At 39.7% G+C, this 17,375-nt stretch overlaps 1 protein-coding gene across 2 annotated transcripts in view; it reads left to right on the top strand.

The window, feature by feature from the left end:
- The first annotated feature begins 1,296 nt into the window (after positions 1–1,296).
- The window catches only part of LOC111142474 (VAMP associated protein A), a 39,834-nt gene continuing 23,755 nt past the window's right edge, over positions 1,297–17,375 (top strand). The window contains exon 1 of one of the 2 annotated variants that reach the window (XM_022495660.1): positions 1,297–1,619. In XM_022495660.1, the coding sequence (XP_022351368.1) occupies positions 1,541–1,619 (79 nt within the window). In that variant the 5' untranslated portion in view covers positions 1,297–1,540. The remainder of the gene's footprint in view (positions 1,620–17,375) is intronic. The other variant, XM_022495661.1, reaches the window with a different exon arrangement.

Raw genomic sequence — 17,375 nt, 5'->3', positions numbered from 1 at the left:
GCTATCCCCAGATGGGCCCCGAGACATGCATGGACTGAGCTTGAGAACTTGGGACTTTGTGCCTACACTTAGATTACTGTTCACTTGCTCATTTATTTTCAAGACAAACCGCGCTGTTCCTTCATGGCAGCAGCCTCAGCATGTCCTTTCTTTTGTGGTGAGTCCTAGGGACTAAAATTCGAGTAGTACCGTACAGGTTTATTTACGGCACATTCATTTGTTTCATTTGATGTTCCTGTCCCCGAGTACCCTGGCACTCGGTTAAAGGTTTGTAAGCACCTTTGCTCACAGATCTTCCTCATTCGGTTCGGTTTACTACACGCTATCCATAAATGATACAGATGGGATTCAGGTCCAACACGGGAACGTGACAACTGTTTCGGTTTGGGTCTATCACGAATAAAACCGAAGAACAGATGCCCGCAACTGAACGCGGTAGATTTTGACTTCTATTTCCAGCTCGTCAGATTTCCCCAACGGCGGGTTTGCTTCCTAAACGAGGGGTGTTTCCTCATCTGCTTTTGCATCACTGGATTGAATTCAGGAAGCCGTAGTCGTTGGATTGGAATATGACCGAGAATGTTGCCCTACCAATAGAGGGATGGGTAGATTTAGATGGAGAATAAATTGACAAATCCCGGCCTGTTTTCCACAGGGTGTATTTTATATTTCTAGGCGGGCGACCTCAGGTCAGTTTTCAAAAGTTGTGTTTTTTTTTTTTTTTCTTTCTTTCCTTTTCAGCGCAGAGGAGACGCTCTCTGAAAGCCAAAAAGGAGTGTCAGCGCGCCCCACCCCATTCGCCTCCAACGGACCTCATTAGCCTTCCCGCCCACAAACAGCCACTACTACAATTCCCAGCAAGCATCGCGCAGGGCCCCAAAAGGACCGGGTCCCACTGGCATGCTGGGAGTTGTAGTGAGTGAGCCCAACTACTCTTTCCTTCTGTTAGGCATCCCCACTCGGAAGACGGTAATGCGCTGCTACAGCAGGCTCTCCAGTTTCGTAGTCGGAGCTAAACGTTACCGAGGATTGCGCCCTTCTGCCCTGCGGTGCGTATCGCATCGGTGCCACCGAGCTTCGCTCCGCCCTCTGTGCACGCCCCTTCCCTTGACAGCTCGAGCTCCGAGGGGTCGCGAGGCCCGGAGCGCGCAGGCGCAGCAGCCGGCTCCGCGCAGGCGCAGCAGCCGGCTCCGCGCAGGGTAGCTCTCGAGGGCGGGACGAGCGCAAGAGGCTCCTGGCCACCGGGGCGCGCACGTAGGCACGCAGAGGCCGTCACGTGGGGTGCCGAGGATCGCAGTGCGCGTGGCCGCGGCGGCTGGTGTGAGGTTGAGTCAGTTGTGAGACCCAGAGCTGCAGACCCAGAGCTGCTGACCCAGCGGGCGGCCCAGTGGCCCGGCCACAGAGCGGCAGGCGTCGGGGGTTCGGGAGCCGTGAGCTGGCCCCATCACAGAGCTCGGCCGAGCCGGCGCCGCCGTCGTTCCCCGCCCCCAGCCAGCAAACCGCCGCCGCGGGCGCGCCCCCGCTCTGCGCTGTCTCTCCGATGGCGTCCGCCTCCGGGGCCATGGCGAAGCACGAGCAGATCCTCGTCCTCGACCCGCCCACAGACCTCAAATTCAAAGGTGGGCTGGGAGAGGGCTGCTGCCCGGGTGGGGCGGGCGGACGGCGTGATTTAGGGTGGGTGGGGGGGTTGAGGGAAGGTCGGCGGCGGGCGCGAGTGAACGTCCCCTCCCCCACGCCCCGGCACTTTCCATTCTGCCGTGGCTCCCCGCTCCGGCCCTCGGCCTGCCTGCCCCGCGTCTGGCCGGCTCCCTCCCTCGCCCGCTGGCGGCTCGATGCGCGCGCCGGCCGAGGCGAGGCGGAGGGGCCCGGCCCTGGCGCCGCCGCCGCCATCTTGCGGTCCCGCGGGGGCGCCTCCCGGGTGCTGCCCGCGCTGCTGCCCGCGCCTGGCTCTCGTCCTTGGCCCCCGGGGGCCGTCGGGCGTTGTCTGGGAGGGTGTGGGTGGGCGGTGACCTTAGAGCGTGTGCTCGGGTCCGCGACGGGAAGGGGGGGGTCTGGGGGTGGCGCAAGTGCGTCGGTCGCCGGAGCCGGCTGTCAGCGGCGGTGGGAGGCAAGGCAAGGCGAGGCGGTGGTGCGGAGGCCCTGGACTTGGTTCCGAGAGCGAGCCACCCCTCCGCCTCGAGCAGGGGCTGGGTGGAGCCGGCCCCCGGCCCTTGCGGAGGGGGTTGCTGCCTACCTTTTTGCCTTGTTTAGAATTCGGCTGTCAGGTACGAGGAGAGTTAGGGAGGCGGAGAAGCCCGTGAAGTCCTCTGGTTATGACTTACCCGGTTGTGTTGGCAGAGACCCAAGCGCGTGCGGGCAGGAAAGCTATGCGTCAGCCCGGGAATTGATAGTAGTAGGTTAATAGTAGACGTCTTCCTGGTCCTCCCGTATGACATTTCAGCTCACCTTCCGCGCCGGGCGGACCTGGTGTTTGCTCTTGTTTAGCTCTTTAGCTTAGCTCTTTGGCTGCGGAATCTTCAGTGTTGGGGACTTTTGCCTCTTACGTTTGCGGTTTCGGAGAAGGTTGATGAGGTGTCGCTCAGCTCTGGAGCGCCCTTAATTTACTTTGTAGCAATGCCTCTGATAAATTATAAGTCCGATTTGGTGATCCCTCAGGAATCTTGAAGGGCTCTTTGGCCCATTTGTTTTTCAGTATGTAGGGTACCTTAGGGAAGAGAGTTAAACTGGCTTCTTTTTACGAATACCGAAAGCGTGTGGCGATCCAAAATGGAAAGATTCCTTCCTGTCTTCATTTCAAGTGTAAAGTGATTCGCTTTTTGGAAGGTTCATTATCTTGTATTTCAATTTCAGCAGTTACGATGAGAGCAGTTTTTGTGAAATGTGTAACCATTTCAGTGCTTACAACAAAATAAATCCTTTATTGTTGTAGAAGATTGAGTCCAAAGGAGAAAAAATTGCTCTCCATGGGCAACGTTTTAAATAGTTTTTAGGAATTTTAAAATACCGTTTTTTGGTATTAGAGTAATGGTGTATAGCTAGTTTATTTTGCAAGCTTTTTAGTACATTTGCAAATTTCTTTGAATGGAAATGGGACCTGCTTTTTCAGTAAGGATTTAGTTTTAAGACAACACAGATATTTTGAGAGGCACTAAATGTATTTTATTTTAACAAGTTTGTGTGTGTGGCATTTCATATCGTTTTAGTTGAAAGGGAAAAAAAAACCTTTGGGGAATCATGAAATTTCCTTAAATAGCCATTATCTTTGGTTGGAGGAATTTAATGTAAACCCTATAATGGGTTGTGTTCTTTTGAGAGGTTAAAAGAACTTTTACTTTTTTTTTTTTTTTTTAGATTTTATTTATTTATTTGACAGAGAGAGATCACAAGTAGATGGAGAGGCAGGCAGAGAGAGAGAGAGAGAGAGAGAGAGAGAAGCAGGCTCCCTGCTGAGCAGAGAGCCCGATGTGGGACTCGATCCCAGAACCCTGAGATCATGACCCGAGCCGAAGGCAGCGGCTTAACCCACTGAGCCACCCAGGCGCCCCAAAAGAACTTTTACTTTTTGACAGGCTGAGTTTACAGAGGAAATTTATCTACTGGATAACCATATGTATATTGCTATTAGGGACTTAGAAGCTTTTAAAACCAGTTTTAGGCCAGGAAATGTCCACGGAATTTGAAGTTTTCAGCCTAGAAAAGTTGTAATGTTGCCAGAGTAAGAGACTAATAGTAGTGGAGAAGCGAGCTACAAAAACTCAGAACCCTACGCAATAACATTCATATGTTTCACTTATTTTAGGTCTTGTAGAGTTATTAGTCATGATTATAGAACAGGTTTTTCTTGTGTTATGGATGAAAGTAATTCCCAAGGACCATTTTTAAAAGTTTGGACATCAATAACCACTTTTTAAAATTGACTTCAAAAAATATTTCATTGAAAAATTTATAGAGACATACTCAGTTGGGCCACTTATTTAGTGAACACTTACTGAAAGCTTTATGCCATCCCTGTATTAAGATTATTCAGCTGAGTAATTCAGCAATAATAAATTTATATTCGGGGATTCAGTGCAAAACAAGGTGGGGGAAAAGATTTACAGTTTGTAGTTTAATGGGGAAAGCACCCAGTAAAACAGTGAAACATTTTAGGTTTTATCTTTGCCCTTGAGGAGCTCTTGAGACTAGTGAGGAAGACCTAAAAGGCTTGTAGGTGCTATAACAGAGGCAGACTGGTATGAAGAGAGACCCCACCCTCACCCCCCAGGTTTCTTGAAAGAGGCTAATTTTCATTTAGGGAGTAGGAGAAAAGGGTTGGGCAAGGGAGTGGTAGTTTACTCAACCACTGATGTAAAAGAATGTGTGGCTTATACTTCAGTGGTTTGCTGTGTGCTTCTGTTCTAAGGGGGAGATAATGGGGAGGATTGGGAAACAGGAGGGTAGGATGAATTAGGAGAGGCGACCTTTGGTGTCATTTGATTGCTTCCTTCCTTTATGTTTTTTTTCTAGTCAAGGGTAAATAGTTTGCTTTGATGGAAAGCTCTCTGTATTCCAGTGCACCGTTCAGCACTAAGTAAGGAGACTCATTTAGAATCCACAAACTCCATATGCTTAGTTTGATGATGATATAAAGTCATTTCATTCTCACTTGCCCTAAATCATCTGTAATTTTTAGTTTAAGTCTGTTAAAGGATAGTTTTCAAAATTCTCTTACCTTTCAGTAGGCTTATTTGAATTCTTTTGAACTCAACATTTGACTAAGATGCTTACTCTAAGAGGGACTCAATCATTCTGAGAATAGGTAGTGAATTTTTCTGTCATATGCATAATAGTCATCTTGATAGGAATTATCAGCACTTGGCACAATTATGGAGAAACAGATACCAGTTTAATACATTTTTATAAGTACTTTTATTAAAATTTTTTGTTTTATACAGTTGTCAGCATATGAAGGTTCTTTTATAAGGGTGTAATGAATTCTAAGGTAGCTCTTTTGTTGCTTTGGTAAAGAAAAAGAGGTAGATATTTTCAAATTCTGTTTAAATCATGGCAGTAATTTGACCTAGAGTTCAGATTTGAAATTTGATATTATATCTGAGATGATTTTTTTGTCCCATTATAATTTATTAAAATTAAATTTTTTCCAGTTGTATTATACAATTTATTTGTATAGTAGTATTGTAGTTTTGGAGAGTAGTTGGAAGAAAGAAATTTAGAAAATGCTAAAATAAATTGCCAAAGTATTCTTCCTAATAATAATCAGAGAAAGGACAGTAGACTAAAACCATTGTGTTGAAGGTGGTCCATAGCAGTATTGAGCCAATAAAGAAAATTAGGCTCTCTTAGGAACCAAGAAACTGTTATGTGTCCGCCAGAGCATCTTTGAATAGCAGCACATTACTAAGAAGTCCAAGTGAGGATGTAGAGTTCTACTCTTGGCACACTTTTAGGTCTTTCAGATCAGCTCCTGTTTCACAGTGGCTTCATCAGATCCCTGGGGTGATTTCCCCAGCCTTTTCCTGGGCTACAGACATCTTATTACTTCATTCCTTAAAAGCTTTCTAGTAGCTCTTGATTGCCCCCTGGATAAAAGTCCGTTTTTTTTTTGTTGTTGTTTTGTTTTGTTTTGTTTTTTTTTAGTATGGCATTTAATTCCTTCCGTGAAATGCTGTCTCCTCTTGTAACACCTGTTCATCTGCACGCATCCATACTTTTCACCCTGAGAAAGAAAAACCCTTCTCATATCCAAGCTTGTTTGTTCTCTTTTTGTTGGTTAAGGTAAAATCCCTCATGACTCATACTTAGACCATGTTTTCTCGGATATTTTCCCTCTCATGTTTTCAGCCACTGGCTTCTTCCTTTAAACATACAAATACACATAAGTTTTTCACTTTAAAAACAAATAAGCAAACAAAATAACTTCTTTGACTCCCAGCTCCTTCTGGTATTTGTCCCTTTCTCTCCCTCATTTCCTTTGCAGTCAGACTTCTTGGAAAAATTGTCCCTGTTCACTGTCCAGTTTCTCACCTCTTGTCCACTGTAGTACTGCTTCTGTCCTCACTGCTTGTTGATTGCTGATCGCATTGAGCATTTCCAGTGCTTCTCTCTTTGGCACTTGACATTATTAACATTTTTTCTTTTTAAAAACTTAAGTCTTTTGACTTCTGTGTAATTGTTTTCTAATTTTCTTTGCTGTCTTTTTTGTTTCATTTGTGGGCTTTTTCTTAATTGCTAATGTCTCTGAGATTCTGATTTGGTTCTATCTCTGAACTTTCCTTGTTCAGTCTCATTGTTTTGATGACTTCTCTTCTTTGCTCTCTCTTTGCCCATGTTGGTTCACACCCAAATTTATATTTTAATTGAGACTTTACAGTAGTCAGTTTTAGAATTGCTTATTGACTGTCTGGATTTGAATTTTAACTCAAGACTTTTTGCGGGGGAGGGGCAAAGGGAGAGAGAATCTTAAGTAGGTTAGGAGCCCTACACAGAGCTCATCTCACAGCCCTGAGATGATGAGCTGAGCCAAAATCAAGAGTCGGGCTCTTAACTGATTGAGCCACCCAGGCACTCCTTAACTCAGACATATCAAATTTTTTTATAACCCAAGTTTTTTATAACCCAAGTGGATTTTTTATAACCCAAGCCTACTAGTCTTCCCATATTTTTAATATTCTGTGGCATCATGATTGCTTATACCAGAAATACTCTGTATATCTTTTAATTAAAATTTGTATTTCTTCATCCCAGAGATAACTCTTGAATCTCTTTTAAAACAACTCTGCTTTTAAATATATTCATTTTAATTCATTAAATTATACAATAAAGATTTGAGTTTTTGCTATGTGTAGTAAGTGTTGAATTAGTGTTAGAACTACAGTTTTGAATAAAACAGAATCTTTGTTATTCATGAGGCAATTCCAGTGGGAGAGATAGACACCAATCTGGTTATCAGAACGAGGAGATGTAGCTATGAAGTAGTGTGTACTGCTATGAAAATGTGAAATAGAAGACTTTGGTCTGGAAAGAGAAGACACAATTGTCTAAGATTTTCTAAGAATGAGCAGTTTCCTGGGTGAAGAAGAATGGAAAATGCAGTAGGAGTTGCATGTATTTGCAAAGATCCTGTGGCAGGAGGGAGGATGAAACATTTAATGTTACTTAACATGTTAAACTAACATCTCATGAGTGTTGTGCTGGTTTGTTGGTTGAGTAAGGAGTTTTGTTTTTATCCTAACCCACTGAGGGGTTTTAAGTGGGGGGAATGGTAGAGGTAGAGGGAATGGAGTGATAATCACATACATATTTAAAAAAAAAAAGCCCGACATAATTCTGGCGACAACATCAGATAATATTAGAGGGGAAACAGAGATGAATTAGGCAGTTGTTCCGGTCCAGGCAAGAAGTGACAGCTTGGTCTGAGGTATTGGAGATGGTGAAAAGTTAGAGGGTCAAGCCAATGAGACTTGGTGGTCTATTAGATAAGCTTATGCAGAGTAGAGGTATCTTGGATGTCTCTAAGATTTCTGACTTACGCAACTGGAGGAATGGTGGTGCTGTGCGCTGAGCTAAAAAAAGAAACACTGGATATTTGAATGAGGACCACATGTGTTTTACTTGGGGTGTTTGGGAGAGTGATAGGAGGAGGATCCTGATTTCATTAGGTATGTTAGATGTCTTTAGGTCCTTTCAAGATAATTAATAAAAGGTAACTTAGTAGGTTTTGGTTATATGGATGTGTTACTGAGGGAGAGGTCTGGGGTTTGGATAATTACTTTATTTTGGGTGATGATCTCTTGTCTTTTTTCTACTAGTCTGTAAATAGGCCTGCTTTTCACTTGTCTTTTTTCTACTAGTCTGTAAATAGGCCTGCTTTTCACTACCGTCACACTGCTGCTAGAACTACCTTTGTAAAATGCAAACCTGGTATTATTGCTCCTTTGGTTAAAGAACCTGGCATGTTTTCCCATTATGTAGATGAAAAAGTCCAAAATCCAATGCCTACCTCTTCATTTCTCTTCATAGCTCTGGTTACATGAAACCATTTCCCCATACGTTTTAAGCTGTTGCAAGACTTTGCACAGACTCTGTCCAGAGTATTGTTCTCCCTCATATTTGTCAAGCAGTCTCCAGTCCAGTCTTCACTTTTGTGAAGTCTTTGATTTTGAGGTCCATGTTGGTCATCACCTTCCTTCTTCAGGCCACTATTGAAGCTTGTGCTTATCTGTAATATCACATTACATAGTATTTATGCTTGTGTATTTTTTCTCTCCCAAACTGTAGGGTTAACTATTTGAGGATATACTTGTTTTATTTTTATGTCCATGGTAACAGGATCTGGCATGGATTATGGCCCAGTAAATGTTGATTGCGTTTATAGGACTCCCATGATTTCTCCTATAATTCCATGGTTTTCATCTTGGATCTCTTTTCAGTGGGGTTTTCATCTGTTTTTGCAGGTAGTTGAGTTTTCAAAATTTTTTTAGTTCCACAAAACAGATTGTAGGGTATTTTGTTAAAAGCTGACTAACCATGAATCTTTTTCATCATTTTGCTTCACCCTTTTTTGTTTGTGAAGTGTGAAGCAGGACTAGGTGATTTCCTGGATAGTTTTTCTGGCCTTAAAGGTTTTGAATATGTGTGACAGCTGAGAACAAAAAGAAAACAAGATGTTTCTGTAAGTGGACAGATATATATAAGGAATTGGGAAAACTTGATTTGTTCTTGAAGGTTTGGTATTTTGTGATTGTTAGTGCTGGTAATTTTTTTGTTGGTTTACTGTATTAGTTACCTTTTAATTTCCTTTAGGTAAGACCTTCCTTCACCATGCAGAGGTGTTCTGTGAGGAGAGTCTGTTAGCAAGCACCCTTTTATTTTCTCAGAGGCACTTTCTGCCCTCTCTTTTTCTTGTGCTTTTGGATCTTAACCTTGATGGACTATTCATTGGAGTCCTAGCTGCCTTTCAGAGGAGAAGGTGGTTAATGTTAATACAGAATAAATCTTACTTTTCTCTTCAACCGTTAAAAGTTGTTTTAAAAGAAGATTAAATGTAAGAGGGTTGCTCTTACTTGCAAAAGCTTATTTATTTATTTTTTTATTTTTATTTTTAAAGATTTTATTTATTTATTTGACAGACAGAGATCACAAGTAGGCAGAGAGGCTGGCAGAGAGAGAGAGGTGGAGGCAGACTCCCTGCGGAGCAGAGAGCCCGATGCGGGGCTCAATCCCAGGACACTGGGATCATGACCTGAGCTGAAGGCAGAGGCTTAACCCACTGAGCCACCCAGGCGCCCCAAAAGCTTATTTATTTTAACTGAAATGTGACTCAAATTACTAGATAAAAAGTTTAAAACTTCTTATGAAAGCTTTTAAATATTCATAAAAATACTGTAATGAACCTTTATACTTAAATCTAATAACTTCATATCCTTAAATTTCATAATCACAGCAGTTTATCACGTTTGTTTATTTTTTGTATGTTTGCTACTGGGTTTTATTTTATTTTTTTTAAGAATCAAATCAGCATTTATTTGAATGAATAAATAAAAGGACGTCTCTGAAGTGTCTGAATTACAAAAATAAGTTTCTCACAGGATTTTTCTCCTTTGCAAATTTTTAAAGGTATATATATATATATATTTTAAAAGATTTTGTTTATTTATTTTTTTAATTTATTTTTTTATTTTTTATTTTTTTTAAATATATAATGTATTTTTATCCCCAGGGGTACAGGTCTGTGAATCACCAGGTTTACACACTGCTACGGGGTTTTAAATGGATTGTGGATATCAAACATTTCAAACCTAGATACGTGAGCTTGCTTTTTTAATAAAGGGACATTTTCTTTACATAATTATAATGTCATTATCTTAAAACTAAAAATAATTATTTAATATCGTTTAATATTTAATCTATTGAAATTTCCCTAATTGTACTTCTCTTTTTAGCTGTTCAGTCTTCTGTGTATTGCATTTGGTTGTCATGTATCCAAGTCTTAATTTTAAACACCGCCTCTCCCACCTCTTTTTTTTTTCTTTTTCTTGTCATACTATTTACTCGTTGAGAAGATCAGGTTGTTCAGTAGAATTTCTGATACTCTATATATGTCTGAAATGTGTTTCCTGTAAATTTGGATTTAGATTTGAAGGCTTGATTAGATTTAGGTTTCAGTATTTATTGGTAAAAATACTTCATGGGTGGAATTCTGTCACATCAGGTATAGTGTCCTGTTATCCCAGTTGTAGTGATGCTGATTTGTGGTAAAAGCCTTCAAAGAGAAGTTGTGTAGATATGAGCCTATTTCTGGTAATATGTGCAAAAAAAGAGATTGGAAAGAAAATGTTAACAGTCAGTTAGCTCTGCTTTAGGATTCAGGTGTCTTTTGTTTTTATATTTTTACTTTTCTGTGTTTTCCAGGACTCCCATTGAACATGCATTGCCCTTTTTTTTTTTTAAGATTTTATTTATTTATTTGATACAGAGAGAGAGAGATCACAAGTAGGTAGAGAGGCAGGCAGAGAGAGAGGGGGAAGCAGGCTCCCTGCTGAGCAGAGAGCCCAAAGCAGGGCTTAATCCCAGGAGCCTGAGATCATGACCTGAGCCCAAGGCAGATCCTTAACGGACTGAGCCACCCAGGTTCCCCTGTGTTGCTTTTCATGAGCGAGAAAAACTTAAAATTATTTTACCAGTCTTAATACCTTTAGAAGATTAGATCCCAAAGTCTTCATTTGTTCTTCCTGTATTACTTCCTTTTATTTTTAATTGGTAATTTAAGTCTTTTACAGTCTGAGGTCTTATTTTTTAAAAAAAAATACGTTGTTATAGGAAGGTAAATAGGAAAACAAGTATAATGTTTGCAACCTTGCAGTAACATTTTACAAATGAAGTTATATAAAGACAAATAGAAAACCATGTGCATCTGAAAGTAAATCTAATTTATAGCTATCCTTTAATAATTTACAAATCATAACTGTATGTTAAATGTGTTGTTTCTTTGAGCGCTTACTATTGGCATCAGTTGATGTTCTCTTGTGAGAAATATGAGAAGTGAGATTTGTTTGGGGGTATTTATTTATCTGAGAATGGCTCCTGCAGGTACATTTTTAGGATCCCTTGTCCCCCGGTGTTGACTAGTCCAGTGGTGAGCACCTAACCCAAGGCCAGCAAATATATGTGCTGATGACTGACCAGCCAGAATTTTGATACCACTCCTTTAAGCACACTTAAAGGTAGATGATAGGCTTTAGGTCTTTAAAGTACGCTGATTGGTGCCAAGTCTTAAGCAGAAGCAACTAGTTGAGAGAGAAGAGGGGGAGAAAAGCTGGCCAGAGATCTTGTAGTCCCAGGAATCCGTTTCTCTTGAATGAAGGCTCCTTTTTTTTTTTTTAAATATTTATTTACTTATTTTAGAGAGCGCGTGAGTGGAGGGAGAGAGCATGTGCATGAGTGGGGGGAGGGTCAGAGGGAGAGACTCAAGCAGATGCCCTGCTGAGTGGGATACCTACACTGCCAGGCTCAATCCCTTGATCCGTGAGATCATGACCTAAGCTGAAACCAAGAGTTGGATAGCTCACCCAAGCCACCCAGCGCCCTGTGGCCTCTTGTTTTAAGGCCAGTTATACTTCATTTCCTGTGTCATTGAGACTTCTTATATCTTTATGATAACTTAAGTATGATTTTGTTCTTCATAATCAATTCATTGCTTAAACAAGATTGGACTTCATAAGTTGTGAAAATATTTTCAACTTTGTGATGGTCACACATTTCACTTTATGAAAATAATCTAGATCAGTGTCTTAAATTTTTATGGAAAAAACATCCACATAGTTATTTTTGATGACTTACTTGTCATTAATATACCATAGTTTGCGGGGTGCCTGGGTGGCTCAGTGGGTTAAGGCCTCTGCCTTCGGCTCGGATCATGATCCCCGGGGCCCTGGGATCGAGCCCCGCATCGGACTTTCTGCTCAGCGGGGAGCCTGCTTCTTCCTCTCTCTCTCTCCCTGCCTCCCTCTCTGCCTACTTGTGATCTCTTGTCTGTCAAATAAATTAAAAAACAAAACAAAACAAAACATTCAATCTTTAAAAAAATATATATATATGTGTGTGTGTGTATATATATATATACACACACACACACACATATATATATATACATACCATAGTTTGCTTAGCTGTTGTTCTGTTTGGAATTTGGAATGTTCTTTATAACTAGAATAATCATGAACATTTTGTACTATTTTCAAAATTCAGGTTAAATGAGTCTAGTTAATGTGTATTTTAAAGAGCTTTCTAAGGATTCAGTTGACATTTTTAAAAATAGAGATGTTAATTAAAAAGAATTGTTAACATGAGAGGACTTTAAAATACTTAGCTTGTAGTGTAATTCGATAGATTTCTTATGGCCCTACATTTTGACAGATTTTATTTTGAAGCTGTGTATTTCTCTCTCTCTCTCTCTCTCTCTCTCTATATATATATCCATTTATACGTATTTACGTACTTGGATAATCTGACGAGTTGGAGTGACTGCCATAGCTTTAAAGGTATAGGGTATCTTTGTTTCCTCTTTAGTTGTTTTCTCTATAAAATCAGAGATACTTTTATAACACGGGGGAAGATCAAGCACTTGGTCTTGTTTTCTGAGTACTGTTCCCACTACCAAAAAGTTCACTAACAGTTGATCCTCAGAAGGTGTGTTTTTCTGAAATTTTTCAGTATCCCCCCCCCAGCAAATAAAAGGTATACATGTTAAAAAGTCCTCCTGATCATAAAATTCTGGACACTAAGTTTGGATGGAATACTTAATGTAGTGAATTGAAAAAGGATGGAAAAGTGTAAAGCAAATAAAAATTACTGAAATGTTACCATCTAGAAATAACGACTGCTAACATTTGATGTATTTCTTATGTTTTCTGTGTATAATTGTACACACTTATTTCCTGTATTTTTGTTAATATTATTGTGATCATTTTCTTATGAATATGATCATTTTCTTCTGATCTAACAAGTTTTAGATATGTAAATGGTGCTAAAAACTTTTATTTCCATTTCTCCCCGAATACCATTTTCCTTTTTTGTTTCCTACCATCCTTCTTTTTTTTTTTTTTTTTTTTTTTTTTTTTTTTTTTTTTTTTTTTTATAGGGATCACAAGTAGGCAGAGAGAGAGAGAGAGAGAGAGAAGGAAGGAAGCAGGCTCCCTGCTGAGCAGAGAGCCCGATGGGGGGCTTGATCCCAGGACCCTGGGATCATGACCTGAGCCGAAGGCAGAGGCTTTAACCCACTAAGCCACCCCCCACCCCCCACCATCCTTCTTAATTAGATTTTAAAAAGTCACCTAAACTCTTAAGATACGGAGCCACCTCTGTTTTAATAAAGATGTTAAATTAAGTATCAGGCATCCTTCATGTTTAGCTTTGAATGGAAATGTTCTTTTTCAAATAGTTTTTTAGGTGTGTGTATGTCTTATTTTTCTTTAGTAGAAGGTTACACAATGGAAGGATGTAGTTTATATAAAGTTACAAATCAAAATGTTTTGTTTCTGTGAAAAGACAATTTATTGTTTATTCTCTCCCTGTTTTCAAGACTGTCACTGGGATTGTTTAGCAGAGTGAGTGTCAAAAGTTCTAAAAAAGCACTTCTAAAATGTTTACAATAACTTAATACAAAATGTTAATAAAGCTGTGAAAATTTAGGATTGAATTTTCTGCTATCTTGCCGTAGAGTAGAAGATATTCTTTAATTAAAGCCATAAGCAGGTGAAGTTGATCATAATGTCACATAAGTTTAGATAGAGCACAGAGGAACATTGGAGGTCATTTTGGTCTACTGATGCTAAAATGCATGGGGTTAGACTGCCCTTGGAGAAGTCAGGTGGTTTGGTCAAGGTCACTCACCTAGCTAAATGGTTTTAGATTTGAAACCTCTTAATTCAGTGTGCTACTTTATAGTTTTTACAAATGTCATATTACATCATCAATAACAGAAACTGGCCCCTCCCTCTCCAAAAGGCTTCCAAAGGAATGAAGAGAACAGATATTTTGACTTTTGATTTAGGTGCTTTTCCATGTGAAGTTAATGGATGAGCATTTAACTATATGATCAAAACCCAACTACGTTTTTTGAAACTGGTACAAAAGAAAGAAAAAGACAGGGTTCCTGCCTATCAGTAACTTCTTTTAACTATGACTTTAAGCCCCATTCTAGATGAGAAAAATAGGGGTTTTTTTTTTTTTGTTTGTTTGTTTTAAAAGACTACACACTACTGTATTAAGTGGATTTTGGTGATTTTTCAGCTATATTCTCATCATGTATTCATGATTCAGGATCCATATTTTTATAAGAAATGTTAGTGAAGCTTTAAAACAAGGTATGTTTAGTATTTTTGAAACCTTGAGTAGAATTGACTCGTTTTTATTTTCTAGAAAGTAGTACTCTGTTTATTTGTATAGATAATATTTTTACAATATATGTTCACTCCTTGCTCTGACAGGGATTTTTATAGCTGTAGAAAACAGAACAGTAGAAAACAGAACGAAGACCCAGTCTTCATGGACCTTGTATTCAAGCCTGAAATTTCAGTGTATTTGGAAAAAATAAAAATAAAAAAAAAACACAAATAAATTAAGGTGACTTCATTTTTAAAAATTCTAATGAAAATGTTTTAGGGCTTTCTTGGATGTAAAACATATTTTCTTACTGTTTATGATGCTTACTTAAGAAAATGTTAAGTTGACCTGTGTATTGAGAACAAGAGAAATACAATATCCATTTAAAAGTCTTTTTCATATATTATGATTTGACTGCCATTTCATGGCTTGTTAGAAATCTACCTGGAATGCTTATGAATTAGGAAACAACTGTAGCTAGGTAGTTTGCATAAAATATATACAGAACTTATGAGAGTTCAAGCTCTGGAGTCACACCTGATTTGACTTCCCCACCTTCCACTGCATGGTAGTTTATGGCCTTGGGCAAGTGTTTTAACCTTTCTGAGTCTGAGTTGACTTATCAGTAAAATGGGGATAATAAAGTGTCTACCTTGTAAACTTGTTATGAGGGTCATAATTCGTGCAGAGTTCTTGATACATAGTGCCCAGTAAAGGCTAGCTGTTATGAAAACTTGTTAGCACTATTTTTACTATTACTACTACTGCCATGCTACTATAATTGTGGACAATCTTAGTAGATATTCTGTATACGGTACGGTGTATATTCCACATGCATGATTATTTTAACAGGACATGTATTCAGCCATGTAATCTTTATGTAACTAGAATACTGTATAATCTGATAGAGCTGTTAATTTGCTAAAACCTGTGGAAACATTGAAGTGTAGTCATCACCTGCTTTGCTACAGCTGCATTATTTATGTGTTTGAGCTAAGCATCCAGTCTTCCTCTTTAGAATTTTTACTATTCTGTTTCAATAAAGGTAGGATGAAGGAGTAAAAATGTTATGGTTCACCTAAATGACTTAAGACCTAGAGTTACAGCATTTGAAACAAAGCACACATATTTCTGATATTTTTTATTTTGTTACATGTTCATTAAAAAGAATCCAGGTGACTGTTCAAGCATACTTCACTGCATGTATAGCGAACAAGCAGTATTAAGCAGCTGCTATGACTTACAGTCTGTGTTAAAACTCCATTTCATTCAGGAATGGATTGACTATTTCTTCTTAGGGAGTGTATAGTTTAGTTGGATGAGATAAAACATGTACATAATAAAGTAAGTGAGAAGTATTCTGAGAGAGGTATAGAGTATGTGTTGTGGGAATTGTGTGGTCATCCATCTTTCTCCTCCAAGATTCATGCTATGGCTCATTGCACTGTGCTATTAATTATTCAGAGACCACTAACTGAGTCTGTTCCTCATAGCCAAGAACTCAGAAAGACCTTGTCAAGAACTGAAGGGTCTGAAAATTGAGTGTACTATAATTTTATGAGTATTGGTAGAATATATGAGTTCCTGGGTTCAGAGACAGAGGACTTTATTATTCATGACAGTGTATGTAACATGAGCTTTGTATTTGCGTTGATTTCCTTTGCCCCCTCCAAGGGCAACACATGGATTTAGTTCAGACAGATGCTGCTCACGTAGTGGGTTTGCATCATAGCTGAGAAGACATTGAGTGTAGGGAATCTGAGTCTTTGCTACTGGGCTGCATGGAAACTTACCTGACCTTTTTTTCCTAGAGGAAGACCTTATCTTTATTATAAAGGACAATAAAAAGCCTGCTCTCTCCTCAGGAGGGAGGCATTGTTTTCCAAGACTGTTCACTCTTTAAATACACCCTTGACAAGATGATCTGGATGAAAGCCCCAGTGCCTCTACGTTGAAAACATGCAGAAATGCTGGAGACCTGTAGAGAATTATCTCCCAGTTGGACTCGGAGTAGCTAGCCTAAATGGATGACTCAGAGTTCATGAATTAATGTTCATGTACATTGCCTTTTTATTCTTAAAGCTGCATCTCAGAGGCCTGTTCAGTTTCTGAAATGCTCTATGCTATAGACTACTGCTTATCCTGAATTAAAACTTGATCTTAAGAGTAAGCAAATACTGAACTCAAATTGATATGCATGTTGGGGTGTTCAGGAGTGGGTGTACTGATGTCTTCAGCTTACTTTGCATCAAAAATAAGGTGGATGGACAGAGATGGATAAATAGGTTGATAGTCTCAAATACAACAAAATGTTAATTGTCCAATCTAGGTAATAGATACATGATTGTTTACAATGATTTCAATTTCTTTCTTTTTTTTTTTTTTAAGGACTTTATTTATTTGACAGAGAGACACAGTGAGAGAGGGAACACAAGCAGGGGGAGTGGGAGAGGGAGAAGCAGGAGCATTCCTGCTTCATTCAAGCTTCCCATGGAGCAAGGAGCCTGATGTGGGGCTCAATCCCAGAACCCTGGGATCATGACCCCAGCTGAGCCAAAGGCAGATGCTTAAGGACTGAGCCACCCAGGCGCCCCAATTTCAATTTCTTTGTATGAAAATTTGCAGTAAAATGTTGGGGGAAAAGCCAAGCCAACAGCTGTCTTCTATTCTCTCTCCCAACTCAGTTTTTGTAACTAAACTCACCTTGGCATTTCAAGAAAACTTGAGTGTCAATTCATATAAAAATGTAGATAGATGACAACATTTCAAAAACTTGTCGGAGTGGTTCTACTTTCAGCTCTTTTAAGCGTCATGAGCTTCTTTTTAAAATTGGGAATTTGGAGATTAAGGGTCCCATTTTTAGAAGTAAATCATTTTTCTGCATGCTAGCATTTTAGGTATATAGCCTGAGTATAAAAGGCATTTCATGAAGGAAAAATATTTTAGATAAAGGAAGCAGACTAGTCCCACCTGGCACATCCTTCTAGGTAACT

The sequence above is a fragment of the Enhydra lutris genome, unplaced genomic scaffold (assembly GCF_002288905.1).
Source record: "Enhydra lutris kenyoni isolate GAN:26980312 unplaced genomic scaffold, ASM228890v2 scaffoldscaffold8, whole genome shotgun sequence".
NCBI classification, from domain to species: domain Eukaryota; kingdom Metazoa; phylum Chordata; class Mammalia; order Carnivora; family Mustelidae; genus Enhydra; species Enhydra lutris.
The sequence above is the reverse complement of the archived record's forward strand: the minus strand, read 5'-3'. Positions and strand labels throughout refer to the sequence as shown.